This window comes from Anolis carolinensis, chromosome 3 (assembly GCF_035594765.1).
Source record: "Anolis carolinensis isolate JA03-04 chromosome 3, rAnoCar3.1.pri, whole genome shotgun sequence".
Lineage (NCBI taxonomy): Eukaryota > Metazoa > Chordata > Lepidosauria > Squamata > Dactyloidae > Anolis > Anolis carolinensis.
Window position 1 is genome coordinate 96,411,049 of NC_085843.1, and position 23,607 is coordinate 96,434,655.

The 23,607-nt window shown below is 38.8% G+C and overlaps 1 protein-coding gene across 2 annotated transcripts in view; it reads right to left on the minus strand.

Moving 5' to 3' along the window:
* Positions 1 to 887: 887 nt before the first annotated feature.
* mbtps2 (membrane bound transcription factor peptidase, site 2) overlaps positions 888 to 23,607 on the minus strand; it is a 36,665-nt gene continuing 13,945 nt past the window's right edge. For both annotated transcript variants that reach the window (XM_003218837.4, XM_062977224.1), the window contains exons 4-11: positions 23,454 to 23,557; positions 21,194 to 21,321; positions 18,172 to 18,290; positions 17,085 to 17,265; positions 14,564 to 14,658; positions 8,719 to 8,914; positions 6,611 to 6,686; positions 888 to 4,803 (exon numbers count right to left, since the gene is read on the minus strand). In XM_003218837.4, coding sequence (XP_003218885.1) covers positions 4,581 to 4,803; positions 6,611 to 6,686; positions 8,719 to 8,914; positions 14,564 to 14,658; positions 17,085 to 17,265; positions 18,172 to 18,290; positions 21,194 to 21,321; positions 23,454 to 23,557 — 1,122 coding nt within the window. In that variant the 3' untranslated portion in view covers positions 888 to 4,580. The remainder of the gene's footprint in view (positions 4,804 to 6,610; positions 6,687 to 8,718; positions 8,915 to 14,563; positions 14,659 to 17,084; positions 17,266 to 18,171; positions 18,291 to 21,193; positions 21,322 to 23,453; positions 23,558 to 23,607) is intronic.

Consider the following 23,607-nt stretch of genomic DNA (forward strand, 5'->3'; position numbering starts at 1 on the left):
ACGAGTACATATAATGTGTCTATCCTATTCCTCAAAATATAAAGCCCTTTTAAAATGGTTTTCTTCAATATGATAGAAAGGTCAATGAACATGTTAAATAACACTAAAGCTGGCCCAGAGCCTCTTGGTATAATTCGCACCATATCAAATCTCGCCTTTTAGAGATAAGTACAAATATATCTTCCGCCATATGCATTTGTACCTGTAAGTGAATCTCCCTGAGTCAAATAGTATATAATTTTGAGCAACCATCAGGCTATGCTGTAAAGTACCTGAAGATTTTTTTTTTTGTGTCAGGGGCAACCAGAGTTGCTTCTGGAGTGAGAGAATTGGCCATCTGCAAGGACGTTGCCCAGGGGACGCCCGGATGTTTTTTGATGTTTTACCATCCTTGTGGGAGGCTTCTCTCATGTCCCACCTGAAGATATAATACACTTGACAGCTTTCAGAATTTTTTTTCAGCATTTACATGCAATTTAATTTTAGTTCAAACATCTGTTTCACTCTGATTTCACTGCCATATATGTCTTCTCTGGACTTTCCTCCTCAGCTTAGTGATCCATATGGGAGCTGACAGTATCAAAGTCTGAAAAGCAGCTTTAAAACCTGCATTATTTAAAGTATGTCAACTGCATAGTGGAACTAGTTAATTATTGAAACTCCTTTGGATAGCTAGTTACTGCTTGGGGGCAGGAAAACAATTGAACTCTATCAGCAGCAGACATAGTTTCTTTCATGAGTTACAAGGTCAAATATCTGAGATTATAAGAAAAGTCTAAGACACCATTTCAAAGTGTCCTTTGTCTATAAAACCCTCTGAATCAAACAGAGAATGATGACTTTGTTTTTCAGAAAGGCAAAGTTCCATCACAAACAACAGAACAAAATGAAGATATCAGCTGTTTTTTTTATTTGATCTTCCCTTGAACTATCAGTCTCTTTTGAAACAGAAAGAAAAAGAAGAATTTCTCACTTCACTCTGACTTCCATTATTTACCCTAAACAACTGAACAAAATGTTTATCAAAAAAATGAAACAGCTATAATTGCCATTACAGGAGGTATGTTTTGAACTTTGCAAAAGAATTATATGAAAAGTCATGGAAAATGTGTAAGTGAATACATCGGGTTACCACTTGAAAATGAAGTCACAGAAATGAACTGCAATCATTCTGGAATGAGAAGTTGAAAATGAATTCAAACACAGCTTTGTTACAATAAAGTACCATCGGGAATGCTTATTTGCTGGGTGATATTGCTCATCTGAACTCACATTTTAAACAATTTAAGCATTTTAGGTGTCCTTGAAAATCTAATTTAAGTAATTGCACTTTCATAGCACAATCTACAATCAAACCTCAATTTTTGTGGGTTTAATCGTCTTAAATTTGATTATTCACAAGTTTGTCATCAATAATTAAATGGAAAACATAGACGTACATGTGTTAAATATGGTCAATAGTTTTAAAAGAAGGTTTGGAGGCCTAGCAATATTCGAAGTTTTTCCACTTTTGCAAATGAACTGTGCCCTAACACCGATTAAAGGCTCAACTGCGTATGCCTTTTTCAACCTGAATGGCTCTTTACTGCATTTTTTCTATATCTACACGGAAGCAAGGCTCATCATTTCAACCAAACTTTTAGGTAATCAAATGAGATTTCGAAGTCAATGATTCATACTTCTATATTTGTAAAGTTTGGAGAAAAATGTCATTGAACTTTATCAAGCCAGAAGTCACAAACAGTATCAAAAACAATCACAAAGTGTTTGCAATTTTCACCTGGTCCTAACATTAAACATAAAGTAGTATCCAGTTAATGCCCTTTCTTTCATCCATACCCAAAGGACTTACATGTTCCTTTAGAGCAGGGGTCCCCAAACTAAGGCCCGGGGGCTGGATGCGGCCCTCCAAGGTCATTTACCTGGCCCCTGCCCTCATTTATAATATAAGATTTTTATAATATAATATATTGTATATACATATGATATTGATAATAATATTATCATTTTATACAATATAATATTAATAATAATACCATATAATAATATTAATTATTATATTAATAATAATAAAGCACTGAGCTGGAGACCGAAAGGTCCCAGGTTCAAACCCCGGGAGCGGCGGGAACGGCCGCTATTAGCTCCAGCTCCTGCCAACCTAGCAGTTCGAAAACATACCAATGTGAGTAGATCAATAGGTACCGCTCCGGCAGGAAGGCAAGGGCGCTCCATGCAGTCATGCCAGTGGCCACATGACCTTGGAGGTGTCTACGGACAACGCCGGCTCTTCAGCTTAGAAATGGAGATGAGCACCAACCGCCAGAGTCAGACATGACTGGACTTAATGTCAGGGGAAACCTTTACCTTTTTAATATTAATTGTATGTTATATATTACATATAATATTACAGTATAGTGGTATAGTTCAATATAGTAATACATAATGCTAATATTGTGCTTTGCTAATAATATAATATATTGTATGTACATACAGCTGCTCTGAGTTCCCTTGAGGGTGAGAAGGGTGAGATATAAATGTAGTAAATAAATGTAATAAATGAATAAATAAATAATTTTGGACTTAGGCTCGCCCAAAGTCTGAAATGACTTGAAGGCACACAACAACAACAATCCTAATTAACCTGACTATCTCATTGGCCAGAAGCAGGCCCACACTTCCTATTGAAATCCTGATAGGTTTATGTTGGTTAAAATTATTTTCATTTTTAAATATTGTATTGGTCTTTCATTGTTATTGTTGTTGTTTTGCACTACAAATAAGATATATATATATATATATATATATATATATATATATATATATATAATATTTTCAAATGATAATTTGGCCCCTCAACAGTCTGAAGGATGGTGAACCGGCCCTCTACTTTAAAAGTTTGAGGACCCTGCTTTAGAGGCTCTTTTAGAGCACTGCTTCTTAAACTTTGGGTCCCGGCTCCAAGTGAGGTCCTCTTAGCTTAATGTTGGGGTCCTGAAAATTTGGCAACCGTGAAAGGTTTCTGAAAACCACCCATTTACATAAACCTGTCCACAACAATGTGCAGTGTTTATAGAGGACTCTGCATAAAATGCTTTAGCTGTACTCCACAAAAAGGAAAATCAGCTTCTTTAGCAAACCTTGCAAATGCTGGTTTGTTATCAGGAAAAGTTTGATTTTTATGCTCATTTTAAATACCTATATACCCGAGGTTGAGTAAAAAATTCCCAGTCCAAAGGGGGTCAAGAATGGAAAAGCCCTGCTTTAGAGTGATCATACATAACATACCTTTCACACATTTTGTTTTTGTGCCCAGGCTGACTACTAGATCTAAATCAAACCTACAAATACATCAGTGTGCTAAAATTACTTCTAATACTGTGTTGGACTGTGACCTTGGTAAATCAGGTCTTCCAAGTATCATTTGTTCAGCCTTAAAACTATTGATACGAATTATAAACATACAAACACACACAATATATACAAGACAATTTCTGCAATGCCTATAGGCACCATTCTGTACAAAGGTATTTTGCATCCTTGTTCAAGGAAAGTCTTTAATTACATATCTACATTCACTAGCATCAGATCATTCCATAAAATTTGACAAATTCATTCTGTATCAGTTTATAAACATAACAGTTTGGTCACAAAAGAGTTCAGTTAAATATTAATTGTGCAATGCAATCCTAAGCATGTCTACTCAGAAGAACATCTCATTGAGCTCAGTGGAACTTACACTCTACTAAGTGTTACTAGGAAATCAGACCAAATTATGTACACTTTCTGAAAATATAAAACCGTAGCTTTTCATCTGATACAGATGTTAACAATGAGTATAAATAGCAATGGCACACATTATTATTATCTATACTTCAGATTCAAATTTATGTTCTGCTTCTATCACGGAGATTTCCAACTAATTATTTAAAAAGTATAAGCATACCCTTTACCGTTTTCTCAAATTGGCATAGGCCATATTAAAGTGCTTTAGGCATAACATTTTGGCCATAAAGTGAAAATATACAATTCAAAGTAAAAACATTATTTGTTAAGAAAGTAAAACTTTAAACATACTTTGGAGGTAATGCAGAACTTGTTTTTCAAGGTGGCATATCTTCATCTGACATAAACATTCCCATAAAAGCAAAAATTATCTGATACAACTGATTTTCAAAAATTAATCTCAGATACAATCAGATAAAAAGCAAAATAATTCTGTATGGTGATGAGATCCATTAGCGTTCACCTCTAAAAAAAAATTAAATTAAAAATATTCAGGAAGTTTCCTCCCATCTGTAAAGATTTCAGTGCTGAACAGTGAACTGGATAGAAACCTACATAACCCAAACTTTACTCTTAATTCTCTTTTTTCAAAACAGTTTTTACATTTAAAAAACCCTATAGAGTCCTGAATTCCTTGCAATTCAGAGGAGAGTTCTCTTTCTTGAAATATAATTTGATTGAAGCTACTTCTGCTCCTACAGAATGTGTACATACATACATACACATGATGTTAGAAGGCAGAACTCTTTCCCAGGTACTTTAAATATATACCACCCAACTTCAAAATGCGCTATATGCTATCGTGCTGTCACAACCCAGAGGCCGAGCGCCACGTTGGCAGCCAAAAGTGTGCTGCCAGCAAGCAAAATTAAGAAGCCAACCAGCTCCCTGTTTTGTTTTTCAACTATCAGTGTGTTAAGAGTAGCTTCCAGGAAGGAGTTCAATATCCATTGACCATCCAAAGCAAAGCAAGGGACTGCATTAATCACAGCCAGTGCTCCAGAGAGTGAAATCAGATATCTAGTCAGAATTAGTCAAGGGGGATGAACAAGGTTGCACTTTTTAAAAAATATGAAAAGAGGCACTAGATCCCAAAACTTTGGTAACCTATATTCAATTCCTATTCTCAGTGTAGATCTATGAAATCAGTGGAATTTACAAAAGTGTTGACATAACAAATTTGCATTGATTCACTAAGGACACTATATCAGATTTAGTTCATCATGTTTGGGCTGGATCAATAAGAATCATATTCACTGTCCACATAAATTTTAGACCAGAACTTTCCAAACTCTGTTGCCACATGTTAGTGTGTCGATTACAGTGTGTAGACGTGTGGCGTGAACATAATGAGAAATCTCTGAGTCTATGTGAAATAAGCAATAAATCATACATTTTCAGAAATGTAAATGAAAAATTTACATGAGATATGTTGTGTCCATATCTTTTATGAAGAGTTGGTTTAATTTCTGGGTTGCTAGTAGAACTGAATTACTGTGTCACAAAATCATGCATGTCTAAAAAGTGTGTCACCAACATGAAATGTTTGGAAAGCTCTGTTTTAGACAAACAGTAGAACATTAGAAACACAAACAAACTAAAATTCCACAAAAAGAGAGAGGGAATGAGAGTGTGTATATATGAGAGAGAGATTTTCAATTCACTGGAACTCAAGCAACCAGAACTCTCAAACAACTGGCAAAATAATCAGACATAATCCTGCATTCATAAAGCTGCTTTTATACTATAGTAAAATTGTGCTACATTTATTTTGTCCTTATTTGCATTTAATTAACATTTTTCAATATTAATATCTAGTCAATACAGAGTTTATGATATGGTATTGTATGGGGTATACAACTATCTAGCATAGAAAACAGGGTGTATTTTTAATTTGGGTATGGTAACTATCAAATCAAAACCTTAAAGGCCTGACTAGATCTTTTTCAAAGCCATATTACAGTTATGCTTATTAAAACTACAAGGGATCACTGTGTTATTTGTAACCACTGATATACCTCATTCCAGTTAACACTGGAAACTCCTCTTAAGAACTGTGCTTATTTCCAAAATGCATTAAAGCAGATGATTGGGCAAGGTTTAGCCAAGACATTTCACTGCCTGAGGCTGAGAAATAAATGTCACCCTCATCCACCCAGGTCAAAGCCACAGTACTTAAAGTCAGACAAATAAATTTGGCAAATGAGACAGAACATCTTCTCTGTCAGTATGACTACCGTAATATGGTAAATTGAATAGCCACAATTTGTTGGCCTTTCATGGCACTCATAATCTGCTGCCTAAAGCTGCAGTTTCATCCTGTCCAACAGCAGAGTCGGCCAGTGAATGGCATATCAGCCAGAAGTTATGTGTAGTTTATACACAGTGGAGGGTGCTAAATTTGGCAGTGATTGGGAGCCTGTCTTTATGGTCAAGGGCTGGGCTTTAACAATAGTCTTTATGTAAGGACTGGCCTTTAGTAATATTTTTACATACACTAACTATTCAGACAATGCTAGAGAGGAGTCTGCTTTAGCAGTAAGAGTGATTTGTTGAACAGCTTGGGAGAGAGTCAACAGTACACAAGAACTGCAGGATTTTCCTCCCTCTCAAAAAGAAATGTTTAACACCACCATCTAAAATAAGTAGTGGTGCTTAAAACAGAAAGTTTTGACCTTGGCTTCCAACAAAGGTAGAATACACAACTTAAACAAGATCAGACTGATTTTTAAGTCAGTTGTTGTGATCTTTTAAAATCCTCTTGTCATTACCAATTCTCTTAATACCTTTTCTGCATGTACAAGATCAGACAAATATCAAAGGATACTTGCAAAACGTTTCCACAACCACAGGCAGGTCCACACTGAGAAAATTGTGTCGAGGTACAAAACTGCTGAGGCTCACTGAAACAAAAAATGATTTCACAGGCTTGTGTGAATGTGAAGGACATTCCAATTCAGCTTGTTTCTTATCATTTGTTTATGGCAAATATTACTATGGCTCTGTTCTCCATACCATTAGCCAGGAATTAATTACTATTAAAACATCTCTCTACAGTAACTCAGCAATAGTTATAACGGTAAGCACTGTGTGATCTGAAAACATGATATGCTGTGATTACTTAGTAGTTCACCAGATGAGAAACTCCCCCCTGGGCACACAGAAGGTTGGGCAACTTGGAAGGCGCTGAGCAGGCTGTGCTCTGGCACCACAAGATGCAGAGCTAACCTTAAGAAATGGGGCTACAAAGTAGAGTCCCTGACATGTGAGTGTGGAGAAGAGCAAACTGCAGAATATCCCCTGTCCTTCAGTGTTTGAGAACAGTATTTTTGATTTCAGGGATTTTTGAAATAGCTGCATATCCATGAGATGGAGATAGGACCCAAGTCTAAACACATTTGTGTGCCTTACATACATAGAATTAAGGTAATTTTATACACAACTGCTGCCCACCTACTTTCTCCCTTCTCCAGCTTTCAGAAAAACTATGCCACAATGTCTCCATGACAACACTCTAGCAATGATAGGCACTTTCCTTCCTCCATTTTCCACATCCACCTTCTCCCTCTCTTTTTCCTTTCTTTCATTTCTTCTTCCTTTGTTTTCACTCATACACCTTCCCCCCTTTTCCCCTCATACACCTTCCTTTCTTTTTCTCTTTCCTTCTTTTCGTTGTTCGTTTGATCTTTCCTTCCTTCCTTCTCTTTCTCTCTCTTTCCTTCTTTCATCCCTTCTTTCTTCCCGTTCTTTGTCTTCCTTTCTTTCCCTTTACTCATATATTTTCCCTTAAATTATCTCAATTTCTCCCCCCTTTTTTCTACCGCTCCCTTCCTCTTCTTTCTTTCCTTTCTTCTCTCTCTCTCTCTCTCTCTCCTTTCCTTTTTTCCTCCCTTCCTGCCTCCTTCCCTCCCTCCATCCCATACATATCACATTGCAAAAGCCATATCACTTTCCCAGTGGTATTACAGATGGCCACTTCACTTAGCAACAGCCAATCCTTCACCTATCCACAGACAATCTGCTTTTTAGTTGGTTTTTTGTGGTTCTTTTAGTTAAAAACCCTCAATTATTTTATGTTGGATATTGATGGGGATGTGTGTCAAGTTTTGTCCCAAATAGAGATGGGCTTTTGGGGGGGGGGGGGGGGGGGAGGCGCAGCACGACCCAGCCACCACCAACCTCCCCCCCCCCCCCGCCAGGCCTGTGCACGTAGGCCCAAAGCCTGCACCCATAGGCTCTGATGCCCGGGCCTACGGGTGCAGGCTTTGGGCCGTGCCTAGCCATGCCTTGCAGGACCTAAGGACGATTGCTGAATAAGGATCACTCCTTACTCAGCAATCGTCTGTAGGCCCTGTGAGGCCTGGGTGCATAGGCCCAAAGCCTGCACCCGTAGGCCCGGGAGCTTTGGGCCTACGGGTACAGGCTTTGGGCCTACACACCCAGGCCTTGCAGGGTCTACAGCTGATCGATCCGAAAGGCAGGCTTGGAGCCGATATCGGCTCTCGCCTGCCTTTCATTTCAAGGCAGTTTTTGTTTTGTTGGGGGGTCTTTCTGTTTTGTGCCATCCAAATGGATGATATGAAACAGAAACATGAATGAAACATATCGCACACATCTCTAGTCTCAAACCATCTAACCATGTAGGAGGTTTTGTGGCACAGACAGACAAACATATATGCAAACTTTGACTTTTATATATATAAAAGGCATTTTTAAACAGTTTGGGCATTAAACAAAGTTTATGTAAATTGAACCATCAGAATGCAGGGAAGTCACTATCTCAACCACAATTTCGGATTTTTAGATAAGGGATACTCAACCTGTGCTTCCATTACAAATAAAGAATTTGCATTAAGGAAAAGCTAAATTTACAACTTGCGAATACTTTATCCCACTAATTGCTTACATATGTGTTTTTTTTTAAATCAAGCCTACCTGTATATTGAAGATGCAGTGGGTGTCCAACAAACAACATATCAACCTGAGGGGGATGTTTCACCCGAATGAACCTGGTTTGATTTTCCAAAGAAGGTGTTACACACAAACTTGGGACAAAATCCTTCTGGCAATCCACATCAGTTCGGCAAAGTTGACTGGCCTCGATAGCTTTCCGGGCTGGCAGGCAAGCATACTGGGCACACATTTTAAAATAAATATTGAGTTCAACCATTAACATTCAAAACATACCAATGCTATATGAAAATTTAAAAAGTTACATTTTTATGCCAACCTGATAGCCCCATCCCATTCTTTGCTCTAAGTCAGACTTCTTCAACCGGCATCTTGACAATATGGTTACTACAGTTCCATATTGTATTGAGAGGTACAGCTACAAAACAAAACCCTTTACTAAAAGATGGCATGGTCATGGCTAAGCATGTTGAGGCATAGATTGCTGCACGGTTTCTCAGGATGCATATTCCACAATGTACTGCCATGTGGTGTTTCAGGAGGCACCTTCAGTTTCTAGCAAAAGCTAAACTCCCTGTTTGCAAACTCAAATTCACACCAAAGTAAGAGCCCACTCTTCCTTCTAGTTTCATCTTAATAGTAACCAACTGGAGTCCACGATATTTTTTCCCAAGCCATCCTCTCTGGAATTCCCTATGTGCACTGGACACGCAAGGAGTCAAGACATAGCTACTTAAGTTAAACTGACTACCGGCCCGTTCTGAATTCTCTTAATGTTATTGTTGTCATCCCTTTCCTGTCTCAAATTTCTTTTACATGTATACGTCAGGCTGTATTATTTTAAAGGTGAATTTCTCCCAAGCTTTTCCCACATGAAGGAACACAATTGCAGAACTACCATTTAAGTTTATAGATTTGCATAAGATTTGCGTTTTGGACTTTGAACAGGAGAAATCCAAAGCATCTTTCTTGTTTACTAGAGCTGGATTGAAAGCAAAGGTCTATGGCTACAGGGCTTAAAATCTTAGGTGTACTAGCGGTCTTGTCTGGATTGGCAGCAGCTTGTCTTTAATATTTTGCAAATGTAAAGGCCTTATAAAGAATGTATTTATCAAAAGGAAAAGTGATGCCTTAACTTAGATAAATAACGTAGCTATTAGATGTTGCGCCTAGAAACTATTGAGTCCATAGGCAAAATAGAAAGATTGGGTTGCTGTGAGTCTTTTGGGCTGTATGGCCATGTTCCAGAAGCTTTCTCTCATGACTTTTCGCCCACATTTGTGGCAAGCATCCTCAGAGGTTGTGATGTATCCTGACAACCTCTGAGAATGCCTGCCACAGATGTGGTAAAACGTCAGGAGAGAAAGCTTCTGGAACATGGCCCTACAAACCAAAAGACTCACAGCAACCCAGTGATTCCAGCCATAAAAGCTTTCGACAATAAACAGAAAGATTATTTGTCTGTTTTTATAATATATTCCTCTTTCCTTGACATCAGTCCAGAGGATATCAGTGTCAACAGAACCACAGACATTTACAAAATCCCTTTACAAACTATTTTTTAAAAATATTATTGCTTTCAACTTTGAACCCTCAAGACTGAATGTTCCATCACACCTCTCATTTTGAACAAAATGTGCTCTCTTAAGTCATCCCGCCTCCAATTCCAGCACACTGCAATATTATTTTGTACTCATGTTACAGATGACAATTCACTGTATTAACAGAAGGCACCCTATATGCCATCCTAACCTAATACAGTATAAAAATTTGCCTGTATTGCTATTCTGACAATTAATGTGTTGATGCTGCTTAGACAGATGCTAGCTAGCTAGTTAGATGGATGGATAGATGGACAACAAAAAAGGTACAACAGAGTATGGTTCATTAATGAACACCAGCCTTTAATGACTCCAGATAAACTATACATGAACATTTATTGTCCACTATAGAACCGGCCCCAATGAAAAAAATACAAACAGAATTGTCTCCAGTGTTTCTCATGCTGAATATCAGACATGCATAGCAATATTGTTTGCGTTCATTTTTTAAAAGGAAAATGGCAGTTGTACAGATACAGCAATCTCACACAAGACAATTCATTATTATAAAGCTAATGTTGAATGGACACTTGTGAACATGTATTTTTGACATACATCTCCCAAGAACATTTATTAGCAGTAATTATATTTATTAACAATATTTGTATGGCATCCCTAAAAAGAAAGCTTTCCAAAGAACTTGGGCAGTAAATGTAATAAAATTATTGCTATACTCTCTCTCATTTTTTGTTCAAATTTAGTGGACACTGCCTGTCATATCGTTTGGAAGATGAACAGCACAAAATGTCATGAGCGTTACAAAAAGTTATACCAGTATTTTTCTTGCAAACTTCAAACTAGAGTTTACCTGTTTTACTAAGGACACAGCCAAGATATCAAGAGGGGTAGAACTCATAGGGTCTGTTACAAAGGCAGGTAATAACATTATGCTTGACACAATGAAATGAAAGTGCTGTGACATTGTGAAATGTGATGCTATACTTGTCATATGGGTGAAGTCTAATCATTATATGGATTAAGTAATCCTAAAGCATAAAACTCTTGAAACTGAAAGAAGAGCTGGAAGTTAAGAGTTCAGTGCCACCTAGAACATTTCTAAATCAGTCAAGTTAATCTATTTGTACATTATTAAATGGGTAAAGGCAGAACATTTAATTGACTTTATTGCTCAGGGATGGAAAGTTTTTAGTATCTTCAAGCTGGACACACACTTGACCTGGTTTTCGTTGCGGCAGATGGTGAGGTCGGAGTGGAAGAGCAAAATATTCTTCCGTTGTCATGGTCCGATCACCACCTGATCAGTTTAAGACTCACTGTGACCTCAAACCTCCGCAGGGGTGGTGGACCCATTAAGATGGTCCGCCCCAGGAGACTGATGGATCCAGATGGATTCTTGAGGTCTCTTGGGGATCTTCCTGTCATGGAGGCTGACGATCCTGTCGATGCCTTGGTAGATCGCTACAATAGCGAGATGTCCAGGGCAATTGACATGATCGCCCCCGAACGTCCCCTCTCATTGCGAAGAGTCACTTCGGCTCCCTGGTTCACGGAGGAGCTGGCAGTGATGAAGCGCTCGAGGAGGGGACTAGAGTGCCACTGGCGGAAAACTTGTAGCGTTTCTGACCGAGCACGGGCTAGAGCCGCTATTAGGGCCTACTCCGCGGCTTTGCGGGCAGCCAGGAAGACCTTCACGACTGCCCGCATAGCGTCTGCAACTAACAGACCATCGGAGTTGTTTCGGGTCGTCGGGGAGCTCCTTCACCCTCCTGAGGGGGGAGGGGCACCCGAAGACTCGGCAACTCAGTGCACCACTTTGCAGACAAAGTCGCTCAGATTCGCTTCGACTTGGATGCTAGTTTTGTTGCAATGCCAAAAGAGGTAACTGAGGCACCTGTCTGTTCGAACTTGTGGGATTCGTTTCAGCTTGTTCGCCCGGATGACGTGGACAGGATCCTTGGGGCGGTGAGAGTGACCACTTGCTCTGCAGACCCTTGCCCCTCGTGGCTAATTAAATCGGCCAGAGGAGGGTTGGTAGAGTGGTTTGTGATGATAATTAATGCCTCTTTGGATCAAGGCAAATTTCCATCTGTCCTCAAACAGGCCATAGTGAGGCCTATATTGAAGAAGGCCTCCCTTGATTCGGCCATTCTAAACAACTACAGACTAATCTCGAACCTCCCTTTCTTGGGCAAGGTCCTGGAGCGGGTGGTTGCCTCGCAGCTCCAGGGTTTCCTGGATGACACCGATTTTCTGGACCCATCGCAGTCTGGCTTTAGACCTGGTCACAGTACTGAGACGGCTTTGGTCGCCTTGGTGGATGACCTCCGCAGGGAGCTGGACAGGGGGAGTGTGACCCTGCTGGTTCTCTTGGACATCTCAGCGGCTTTCGATACCATCGACCATGGTATCCTTCTGGGACGGCTCTCCGGGATGGGCCTTGGGGGCATGGATCTGTCGTGGCTTCAGTCCTTCCTGGAGGGCCGTTCCCAGTTGGTGAAGCTGGGGGACACCTGCTCGGACCCCTGGCCTTTGACCTGTGGGGTCCCGCAAGGTTCCATTCTGTCCCCCATGCTTTTTAACATCTACATGAAACCGCTGGGAGAGGTCATCTGGAGTTTTGGAGTTCGGTGCCATCTCTACGCAGATGACACTCAACTCTACTACTCCTTTCCACCAAACTCCAAGGAAGCCCCCCAGATACTGAACCAGTGCTTGGCAGCTGTGATGGGCTGGATGAGGGCGAATAAGCTGAAGCTTAATCCCGACAAGACAGAGGTCCTCCAGGTCAGTCGTATGTCCGATCGGGGTATTGGGTGGCTACCTGTGCTTGACGGGGTCGCACTCCCCCTGAAGGCGCAGGTCCGCAGTTTGGGGGTCCTCCTGGACTCAGCACTGACGCTTGATGCTCAGGTGTCGGCCGTGGCCAGGAGGGCCTTTGCACAATTAAAACTTGTGCGCCAACTGCGACCTTACCTCATGAAGTCTGATCTGGCCACGGTGGTCCATGCCTTAGTTACCTCTAGACTGGACTATTGCAATGCACTCTACGTGGGGCTGCCCTTGAAGACGGCCCGGAAACTCCAACTAGTTCAACGTTCGGCAGCCTTGCTTCTAACTGGAGCAAATTATAGGGAGCGGTCAACCCTCCTGCTTAAGGAGCTCCACTGGCTGCCGTTCACCTTCCGGACCCAATTCAAGGTGCAAGTGATCACCTACAAAGCCCTGAACGGTTTGGGACCCTCCTACCTTAGTGATCGCCTCTCCCCCTACGAACCTGCACGATCTCTTCGTTCGTCGGGGGAGGCCCTCCTCTCGCTCCCACCTCCGTCACAAGCACGGTTGGTGGGGACGAGAGAGAGGGCCTTCTCCGTGGTGGCCCCTCGGCTCTGGAACTCGCTCCCCAGGGAAATCAGGCAAGCCCCCACCCTGGTAGCATTCAGAAAGAGCTTGAAAACCTGGCTCTTTACTCAAGCCTTTAGATAAAGATTGCTAATCCAGAAGCAATCTGTATCTGTGACCATTCTTGTACCGGTTGCACCTTTTACCTTTGTCAACTCGATATAGACACAGGGTCTATTCCCATCCCAATTTGCACTTCCAGAATTTGCAGCACTTTATCAGTCACCTTGTGTTTACAATATTTATATGGTGCACCTTACCCAGTCTACTTTTACAATCTCTCAGTTTTATTCCATGTTTTTATTAGTTCTTGTTTTTTATTGGCTAATGTTTAATTTATTTATTTTTTATTGTGCAAGTTGTTGTCTATTGCTGTGTTTTATACTGCTACTGTTTTTATTCGGGCTTGGCCCCATGTAAGCCGCACTGAGTCCCCTCCGGGGAGATAGAGGCGGGGTATAAAAATAAAGTTATTATTATTATTATTATTATTATTATTATTATTATTATTATTATTATTATTATCATCTTGATTAAAAAGCCAGACTAAGCAGTTTAGCTTTGCCTTCCATCTGCTACTGGAATCTTGTTTATTGGCACATCTCTGCGCTGTCTGGTCAATTTAAAATGTAGAGATAGTCAATCAGAACAAATAAAGTGATTGAGAGGGTGGTTGCAATGGCTGGGAGACATCCCTTGACTAAAAGCATGGCCCTGAACAATTGTTCTCATGCCTGTTTTCATTTAACTCTCCCTGCCCCCCAATTTCTCAAGTGCACAGACCGTGCTCTGTCAAAATCATAATATTTTTTAAAGGAAAAACTAAGAAAAATATAGACTATAGTATAAGATAAACATGCCCAGTTGTGCTGTTTAACTCTGTTCTGCTGATGGTATCAATCACCTACCTGGTGACTATTCAGATTATTGATGTATGAAAAGCAGACATCTGTGAGACTGTTGTTGTTACAACATTCAATGGTGCCATCAAGTCTTTTAAAACCTGGGAAGAAATAAAATTTAAGATTAAATTTCTAGAGATCACAGAATCCTGGATTTGTAATTCTAGAAGTAAAAAAAGAAATGAAATAAGAAACTCACAACAGTTGCCCCCCACTGTGCCTCAAAAAAGGATAGCTTAATATAACCAGAAAGCTAGCATGACAAAACTATCTCTCCTGTATACTTGTGTAAATGTGTTTTGACACAGAAGTACATATAGTTTACTTTGAATATTAAACTGACTGGCAAGAATCTCAAAAGAGGCCAAAAGGGCCATGCAGGAAAAGCACAAAGTATCCTTGGCAGATGGCCATGGATGATTATGCACTAGATACCACTAAACCAATTTAAAATAGAACACATTATGCCTTTCTTGGCATCGGATTTTAGGATGTTATTCCTTAAAAGAAATCAATTTCTTGTTATTTGTATGTGTGTTGATAAAAATGACATCAGAGTGCATTTGATGTCAAACAGTGATGTCAGTGGCACTCAAAAAAAGAGCAGGATGCAACTGCAATGTCCCCACATCTTCACAGCATTATAAGACCAACTATGTCCTAAAATAGCTAGCACTCTAGTGTAGCCACTCTAACATGATGAAGGTGCTACAGTTATGTCGCCTCTCTCTGCAGGAGATGGCATTGCTTCTTCTCTGGAATATGGGTACTGATGCTGCAGCCCCCTCCTACCCATCCTTTTTGGAAATGGTCTGGGAGACAGATAATGCCACAGTGTTCTTCCTCCTCTCTTATGGGGTTAGGGACAGGGCAGGAGGAGGTGAAAATGCTTTCTTTTCTTTTTCTTTTTGAAGTCAGATAGGGGTCTGCCATGCGGTGTTTGTATGTATGTGTCTGAAAGGATACCAACTTACTTCCCAATGGGCTATCCATGTGTCAGAAATCAGTCAATGATTTAGATCCAGGGCAGGAATATACTCTGGACTCCAGATGATCTTGGAGGGCCATATCCTCCAAAAAAAAATTAATTCCTTTTTTTTTTAGAGGACACGAGGGCAATAGCACCATATCTCATGCCCGCCTTGATATACATTAAATTTCTAGGTCACTTTCTGTTGAAAATATCTACAGCAAAAAAAAAAATGCTACATTTTTCTGTTTACTTCTCTGTGGAACTTCTCAAAAATGTTGCTACAGTTTTCTGTTTATTTCTGTGAACCATTTCTTTACACTTTGAAGTGTCTGGCACCTACTTTTGGGCACATTCCCACCTCCTCTGCTGGATATCACAAATAGCTAACAATTAGTGGGATGTTATTTTATACAATATAAAAAATTAGAAACTGGGCTTCATGGCCTGATGTTATGAGTTGAACCTCTGAGACATCCTAAAGACTGCTGTGCCACCACAACATGCCTGATTTCTCCATCACTGTTGCCATCGTTGACTCTGTCTTGGCAGGCATGAAGGGTAAGAAAGCTCCCCCAAATATTGCAGTTTAAGAAGCTTTGAAACAGTTTGAAAAGATCACAGTATTCTTACACAGCTTGAAAGCTTTACTTGCTAAGCAGTACATGAGGAAATGCATCCCTCTCAATGGACAAGCACCCCTGCTCTTTCAGATGTCAGCATGAAGATTAAAGTTCTGCTACAGTACTTTAAATAATCTACTGACTGTACAGAAAATGAACAATCATGATCAAAATAAGCCTGCTCGCCCTCTCTTGAGATTTCTTATAATGGTTTTAGATCAGTGATAGGTCAATTCTGGCTCAATGGCTGGATATTGTCTGCAGAAATCCTTCACATGGACCATAAAATAAAAGGTTATTTCAAGGGCAGAAAGCTGTTGCTTGGAAGTGAGCTCTACTTTGAAGGGTGAGAAACTATTATATTGAGTCACACAGAACCAAGCTCTCCTTTGCATACTCAGCAATAATATGTCCAAATCAAAAAGAACTAGATTTGGTCCTGTCCAATTTACTTTGCCTTACTTCTGCCTTTAGCATCAGAAGACATTTGCATCAGGGTGAGCAAATTTTCTGTTTGTTAAAAAAATAGTTCATGCACGCAGAACATCAAACATCATTCAGAAGAGGGATGTCATATTCTGAGGAGGAGGAATGCCTCTTAAGATGGTGTTTTGCTATCTTTAAAAACACAAGTGTTTTTTAAAAAATCTGTTGCTACCACATGTCTCTAAGTTTTTCCAATGTACGATGACCCTATCACAGTGTTTTCTTGGCAAGATTTGTTTAAAGGTTTGACCTTGCCTTCCTCTGAAGCTGAAAGAGTGTGACTTTTCCAATGTCACCCAGTGAGTTTCATGGACGAATGGTAATTGAAATCCCGGTATCTAGAATTATAGTCAAAAGCTCAGCTCACTACCACATGCTGGCTTCCACTCATTTAAAGGATAAATTAATGTAATATTTAGAATATATCTAAATGCAGACATATCTTTACCTCTAGATGGGTAGCTCAGCTGTTGTAGTACTGATGTCTTTATGCAATAGCCTGTCTGTGGCTTCACAGAGATCTTTCCCAGGCAGGAATTCCAGTCCTCCACACTATTAACTGGGCAGTCTTGCAGACTAGTCACAAGGTCACCAACAAAAAGGCCTCTGGGCCCATTAGCAGGAGAGTCCTAAAATAAAATATTAGCTGAGAAATTCACATGCACTCTCTAATGAATATTAAACAGGCCAAATTCACAGGGAATGTTAAACCACAGTTTAACCCAATGTTTCCCAAATTCTGGTCTTCCAGGTGTTTAGGACTTCAACTCCCAGACTCTCTTATCATTAACCAAAGCAGCTGAGGCTTCTGGGAGCTGAAGTCCCTGGAGGACTAAAATTTGGTTTAACAGCATGATGTGCACACACAGAAATAAACTATGGTTGAGCATGGCATGTGAAAAGGCCTCTCTAGTGGTAGCATATCCATTTGGGTCCCAATCATCACCAAAGCCCTAGGCAATAGACCTAGCCATTGTCCCGCTTGTCTGGCAGAACAAGACAATCAGCTTTTCTAAAGTATTGTACTGATAATTAAATATCTTGCAGTCTCTTCTGAATTTCCTGGTAACTATAACTATTAGGAAACTTTCTGGCTTTTTATTCCAATTGTGTAAGGATATTTTGGTTTCTGATCCATTATTCAGAAGATACAGAAAATTAAAGAGAATACATTTCGATTTATCTAATGTTACTTGTAGTGACAAATTCACAGTAAAGAAGGAAAAAACTTACATATTTTGCTTCAGGGCTCAATATTATAATTATGATTGATAATTATATATTTCCTCTCTAAATCCCTAATTTTATATTGTTTTACAGATTAAAGCATCAATCCTAATTAGGGCTATACACAGGATTAAAGGCAGGCATCAGCTGAATAATATATGCAGCATACGACAAGCAGGACAGCTTGACTCTTATGAGTTCCTTTCATCACATCAATGGTATGATTAATGCAAAACTAGTAATTTCACTTGGGAGATTACACACTTGTCATTACTCTTTCCAAATAATGAGTTACTCATGACCTTTACCTCTGCGACTTCAGTGACAAGAGCCCCTGCATTAGTGTAATACAATGGAAAAAGAATAGCTGGCAGTAAGAAGAGAACCACAAGGCCTGCAACTCCAAGCACGAAGTTATGCCAAACTCCTGAAAGACAAAAAAACAAACATTAACAGTTATCTGCAAGGATCACCAGACTACACTCAACATATTATGATTGGCCTAATTTTACTCGAGTAACAGGCTGTTAAGTAAAAGAAGAAATTCAGGTATGTTCTGCTTTAGGATGTAGGATAAATAAAGTTAAAGTCTCAAAGATTAACACTTCAACAGTAATTAAGGGTATGCTTGAGAGTTCTTCCAGGTATATGTAACATTAGTATTCCATATGAGAGAAAGACAGGGTATAAATCAAATAAATAAAGTACAAATAAATCACACTTCACCAATAGATTTGGTTCACCAAAGCAATTAAGTATTTTGAGCAGCAAGACTAAAGTCTGAACAAACAAAGCTATCTCATTTATCATCAAAGAGGGAGCATATGACTCACATGACAGCAGAGTATTTACGAACAAAATGAACAATGAGGATAATTATATAGACTCTTCAACGTTGTATTTCTTTAGAGGAAATCAAACAGAACAACATACGTAGGTAATAAGATCCTATTCACATTTACAGTAGAGTCTCATCCAACACTCACTTATCCAATGTTCTGGATTATCCAACACATTTTTTTGTAATCAATGTTTTCAAAACATCGTGATATTTTGGTGTTAAATTCGTAATTACTACATAGCATTACTGCATATTGAACTATATTTTCTGTCAAATTTGTTGTATAACATGATGTTTTGGTGCTTAATTTGTAAAATCATAACCTAATTTGATGTTTAATAGGCTTTTCCTTAATCCCTCCTTATTATCCAACATATTCACTTATCCAACGTTCTGCCAGCCCGTTTATGTTGGATAAGTGAGACTCTACTGTATTTGGAAACTAAGTCCTTCTGAATGATTATAACCAATGGTGTGAAGTGAAAAAATTAGTAGCTCCTCTCTTGCCTCAGCCACACCTTCAACAATATTAACCCACCTTACAATGTAGTTGTTAATGTGAAAATATTTCTTAACATATAGGTAAAACCACTCTAAACCCTCAAAAACAGTTATACATTTGGTGCGAAACATTATTTGTATCTATTATTGATTTCAATGAGGCTAGTTCCCATGTATGCTTAATTGCTGTAGCAAAATAACACATTTTAAGGCACATGCTTTGAATGAATGTCAGTTTTTTAAGTAATTTACTCTTGAAAGCATAATTTTACAAAATGTTGCAATTAAAAAATCAGGGGAGAGAAATCCAATGTTCCAGTTTTTTTCCCTAGGCTCAGAGGCAAAGTTAACACACAGATTAAATTCACACACAAGGCAGAGTTCGGTGGCATTTGTTCTTCCATAACAATTGCTTGTTCTAGATTTATTTATCTGGTTTGTCAGAGAAATACACCACCCCTGTACAAGAAATCTGTAGTTCATTCACTTCTCTTAGGGTCTTTCTACTCAGCCATGTAACCCAGAATATCAAGGCAGACAATCCACAATGTCTGTTTTGAACTGGGTTATCTGAGTCTACACTGCCATATAACCCATCCGGTTCAGTGTGGATTTTATACTGCTGTGTGGAAGGGGCCTTACTTAGAACATGCGTAATCAGGCAATGTGGAACTAACATGCTGCCTTGTCCTGGTTTATTCCCAATAAATTAAACTTCTACAGATTTCTAACTTGTTATGTATAAATACATCTTTCTTTAAAACTACAAGAATCTATTGCCATTCTTTTTCATATAATGTTTTACCTGCTTTGAAAAAAAATATCTCATTTGTGTTCACAAGTTATTGGAGGAGCAAAAAGTAAGCATAAAGATATTTTCTATAACTATATTTGTCATCCTCTTCCTAAATTAGTCACAACTAATGTCTTGGGACATAGCAGGGATTAGAATTGCCATGATGAAAATCAACAAACTAGAATGTTTTTAACTGCGTAGTTAAGGATTCATCTTCATTTCCATTACTAACTGCTCTAACAATAATACAGAAATTCTCTCTCCTTAAAAGTGTTTTAAATGACATCTGTCTTAAAACAAAACTGCCATACAAATTCAGCCAGAGCAGTAATCCTCCACAAGGACAATATTCATGACAAGGGCTCAAATTAAATGGGTGACTAAACTATTTCATTTTCCATTTGAATCCATTCCAACATACAATTTTGGCTTTAATGTTCTCTCGCAATTAGCAAAACAGATTGCATTGCACAATAATTCTCTTGCTCATTGGTGGTATTACTATTCTCATAGTGTTACAATGTAGTTAACAGCAGAGAAATTAACAGCATAGGCACTGTTCACCAGCAATACAATTTTGATATTTCAATTACAGACCATATTTTATGGAACTTGCTAATGATAATGATTTGACCAACTGACATCATTCCCCAGTGACCTGATCTTCAACACTTTAAAAACCTTCAGTTGGCTTGCTGTCAGGCTAAAAAGTTAGGCTTTTGGTGTCAAACTCAACCATTCATGACTAAATGTGACTCCGCAGCAGTTACAAATCTTAGATCCAGTTTGCAATCTTGAAGTTGCTGAATAGGATTCCAGCATTAAAAACTCATTTTCCACTTGAGGTTCTTTTTGCCAAAGGGTTTGGAACTAGCTGCAACATTATATAGCTCATTTGACATCTTAGCAACCGGAGTGGGTAACCTTCAGTATTGCATATGTTTGGGATTACTCCCACAGTCCTTCACTGTTTGCTGTGATGGTCGGAGCAGTTTTGCATGATCAGACAGAACATCTGTATGGAAAAAGGTTTGCCACCCACCCTTTCATTAGAAATACAGCAACAATAGTGTAGGAATGTTTTCTAGGTTAATTAGTCTTTGTGCTATCATATTCCATCTTCAACACTCAAATGATCAAAATAACAAGTAACACAAATTAAGATGCAACATAGCCATAAGAGTACATTTACCTGCACAAAATATTCTAAGCTGCTGGACTGGAGAAATTAGTTGCAAGTGGGTGGTGAAGAGATCAACAAATGCCCCAGGATAAACAATAAATATAAAAATTCCAAAGCCATTGAACCGAACCTGTTCGCTGAAAGAAAAGAAAAGAAAAGAAAGTTTTTTGGTTTTTTTTGCAACATCAGATTACATTTTTCAAAAACTGAAAAAGAAATTTGAGTGAAAGAGCAATTTGACTCTGAATACGCTGCACATTACTATACCAAAATAAATACTAACAGTGGCTTCACTGAGAACAAATTCATTTCAGCTTGAGGCAAGAAAAAAATTGCATAGCAAATTGTATTGTATTGTATTGTATTGTATTGTATTGTATTACTGGCGGTGGTGTTATTCTTCCTTTTTCTAGTCTAGAAATAAAGGCAACTAATAAAGTTAAAACAGATACAGTTCTAAAAATTATAACGTATAAAAGTTAAAAGTACACCTAAATTATCAATAAAATGAAAAACAGTTTTAAAACATACAGTTAAAAGAAGACCAAATATAAAACAACAGTTTTGCTAACAAAGCAATTCATGTGCACTACCTAGCTGTAGTCCTTTAAAACAGCCCTGCAGCACAGTCAACTTTCCTATTCTCTCCATTTTAAGTGTGAGAAATGGGAAAGTGAGAAACAGTGGCTTGACTATCATAGAGGTGGGATTCAAACCAGAGACTTCCTGACTTCTGTGTCTCTGCAAACCCACATCCAGCAGCAAAAGTGGCAACTTGAAGGGGAAAGCAAATAAGTTGTAAGAAACATATGTATTTTTGGAAACATAAAGCACACCTTAATATTATTTGAAAATCCTCATAAAGATATTACTCAACTCTGTTTTTGAATTTTGTCAATGTATCTTTTTCGGAAAATGTAACGGTTTAGCTTACAGATCAGTATTAAGATGCAAAGATAACTACATTGTTTATATGATTTTGTTACATTAATTTACTAAGTAATATGTAGTCTCCTCAATTAAAATTCTTGCATGAACCTACTAAACATGACCAATAATAAGTTAAAATAAGATGTGATGTTCATCACTCAAAAACATAATTGGTGTTTAAGGATCAAAATAATGATTTGTAAACTCATCATTAACTAACCAGAGAGACTTAAGAGATATGATGGGAGAATATGACCAAGCTAGCTCTATGATCAATATCAGATTGATAAAGGCTGACAGAAGAGGATCACAGAGACAGATCTGTCTTTCTTCAGAGCCTCATCTACTGGTTTTGCTACCCATGCTCCCAGTCAGTAAACAATGATCCTCAAAAATTGCTCTGCAGAGCTCAATGCCTTCTCCTGCTTGACCCTAGAACTCATATAATGGCACTCTGCTTGGTCACTTTGCCTCCTGACCGAAGAAAATGAAACAGGGGGAAAAGCCACACACAAAGCCTCAGGGCCTAGCAGTGCAACTACACGACAGACTTGCTCTTACAACTTTTCACAAGTGCTTCAGGGAGATAAGAAAAAGAGGGATCCGGATGCTATCAATTCCTCTGCAGCTTTCCAAATTTAATCTAAACAAAAATGAATAAGCACCTCTATAAGCACCATTACAGCCTCTTAGAAGCACAAGTCACTGGGTCTTTTGGAAAGGCAGCTCCTTCTACTTGACTCTCTGAGAATACCTACACAGCCTATGCAGAAATGCAGAAAAGGATAAACAGAGCTGAGTTTGTACAACATGAAAGAAAATATATGTAGAGTTTGTTTTCAAAAGGTACAAAATCCATCTGAACAAATTTAACCGGAATCAGAAAAACATGCTGAGGATATATATTCTTTTGCTATAAAATGCAGTCTTCCAAGCCTTGTACTGAACTTCTTTGATACATTTGATAGTTTTGATTTACACATAATATTTTATTCCTAACCAACGATATGCTGCTTCCTATAACTCATTTTTTATTTTTATTTGGTGCCTTTTAGAAACAAACTCCAGATATATGGAGCTCAGCAGGCTGATATTTAAACACTGCCAGCTTGATCAATGAGCCAGCAACATCGAGGTACTCGGTACTCCAAAGTAACAAGTGATACAAGAGAGAAAAAAAGAAATGTTGATTCTCTGTCACCTCAGTTCCTTTAATTCATTTTTTGGAAAACTATTTCTCTAAATTCATAAACTGTATGTGTTTTAACTACTAGTGAACAAGAAAAGCTTTGAGTAAACTTTACGGTCATGAAACACAGGGGAAAGTGGACTGTATTACCGGATAGCTGCCACCCCATGGCCAACTTCATGTATGACACCACTGATGAGGATGGCTGTGAAGAAATAGGACAGCTGACTGATGGGAAGATTTACACCAGGCACCTGTTTCCAAAGACAGAAGACAGCAAAATCATGACTTCCTGTATCCTGTT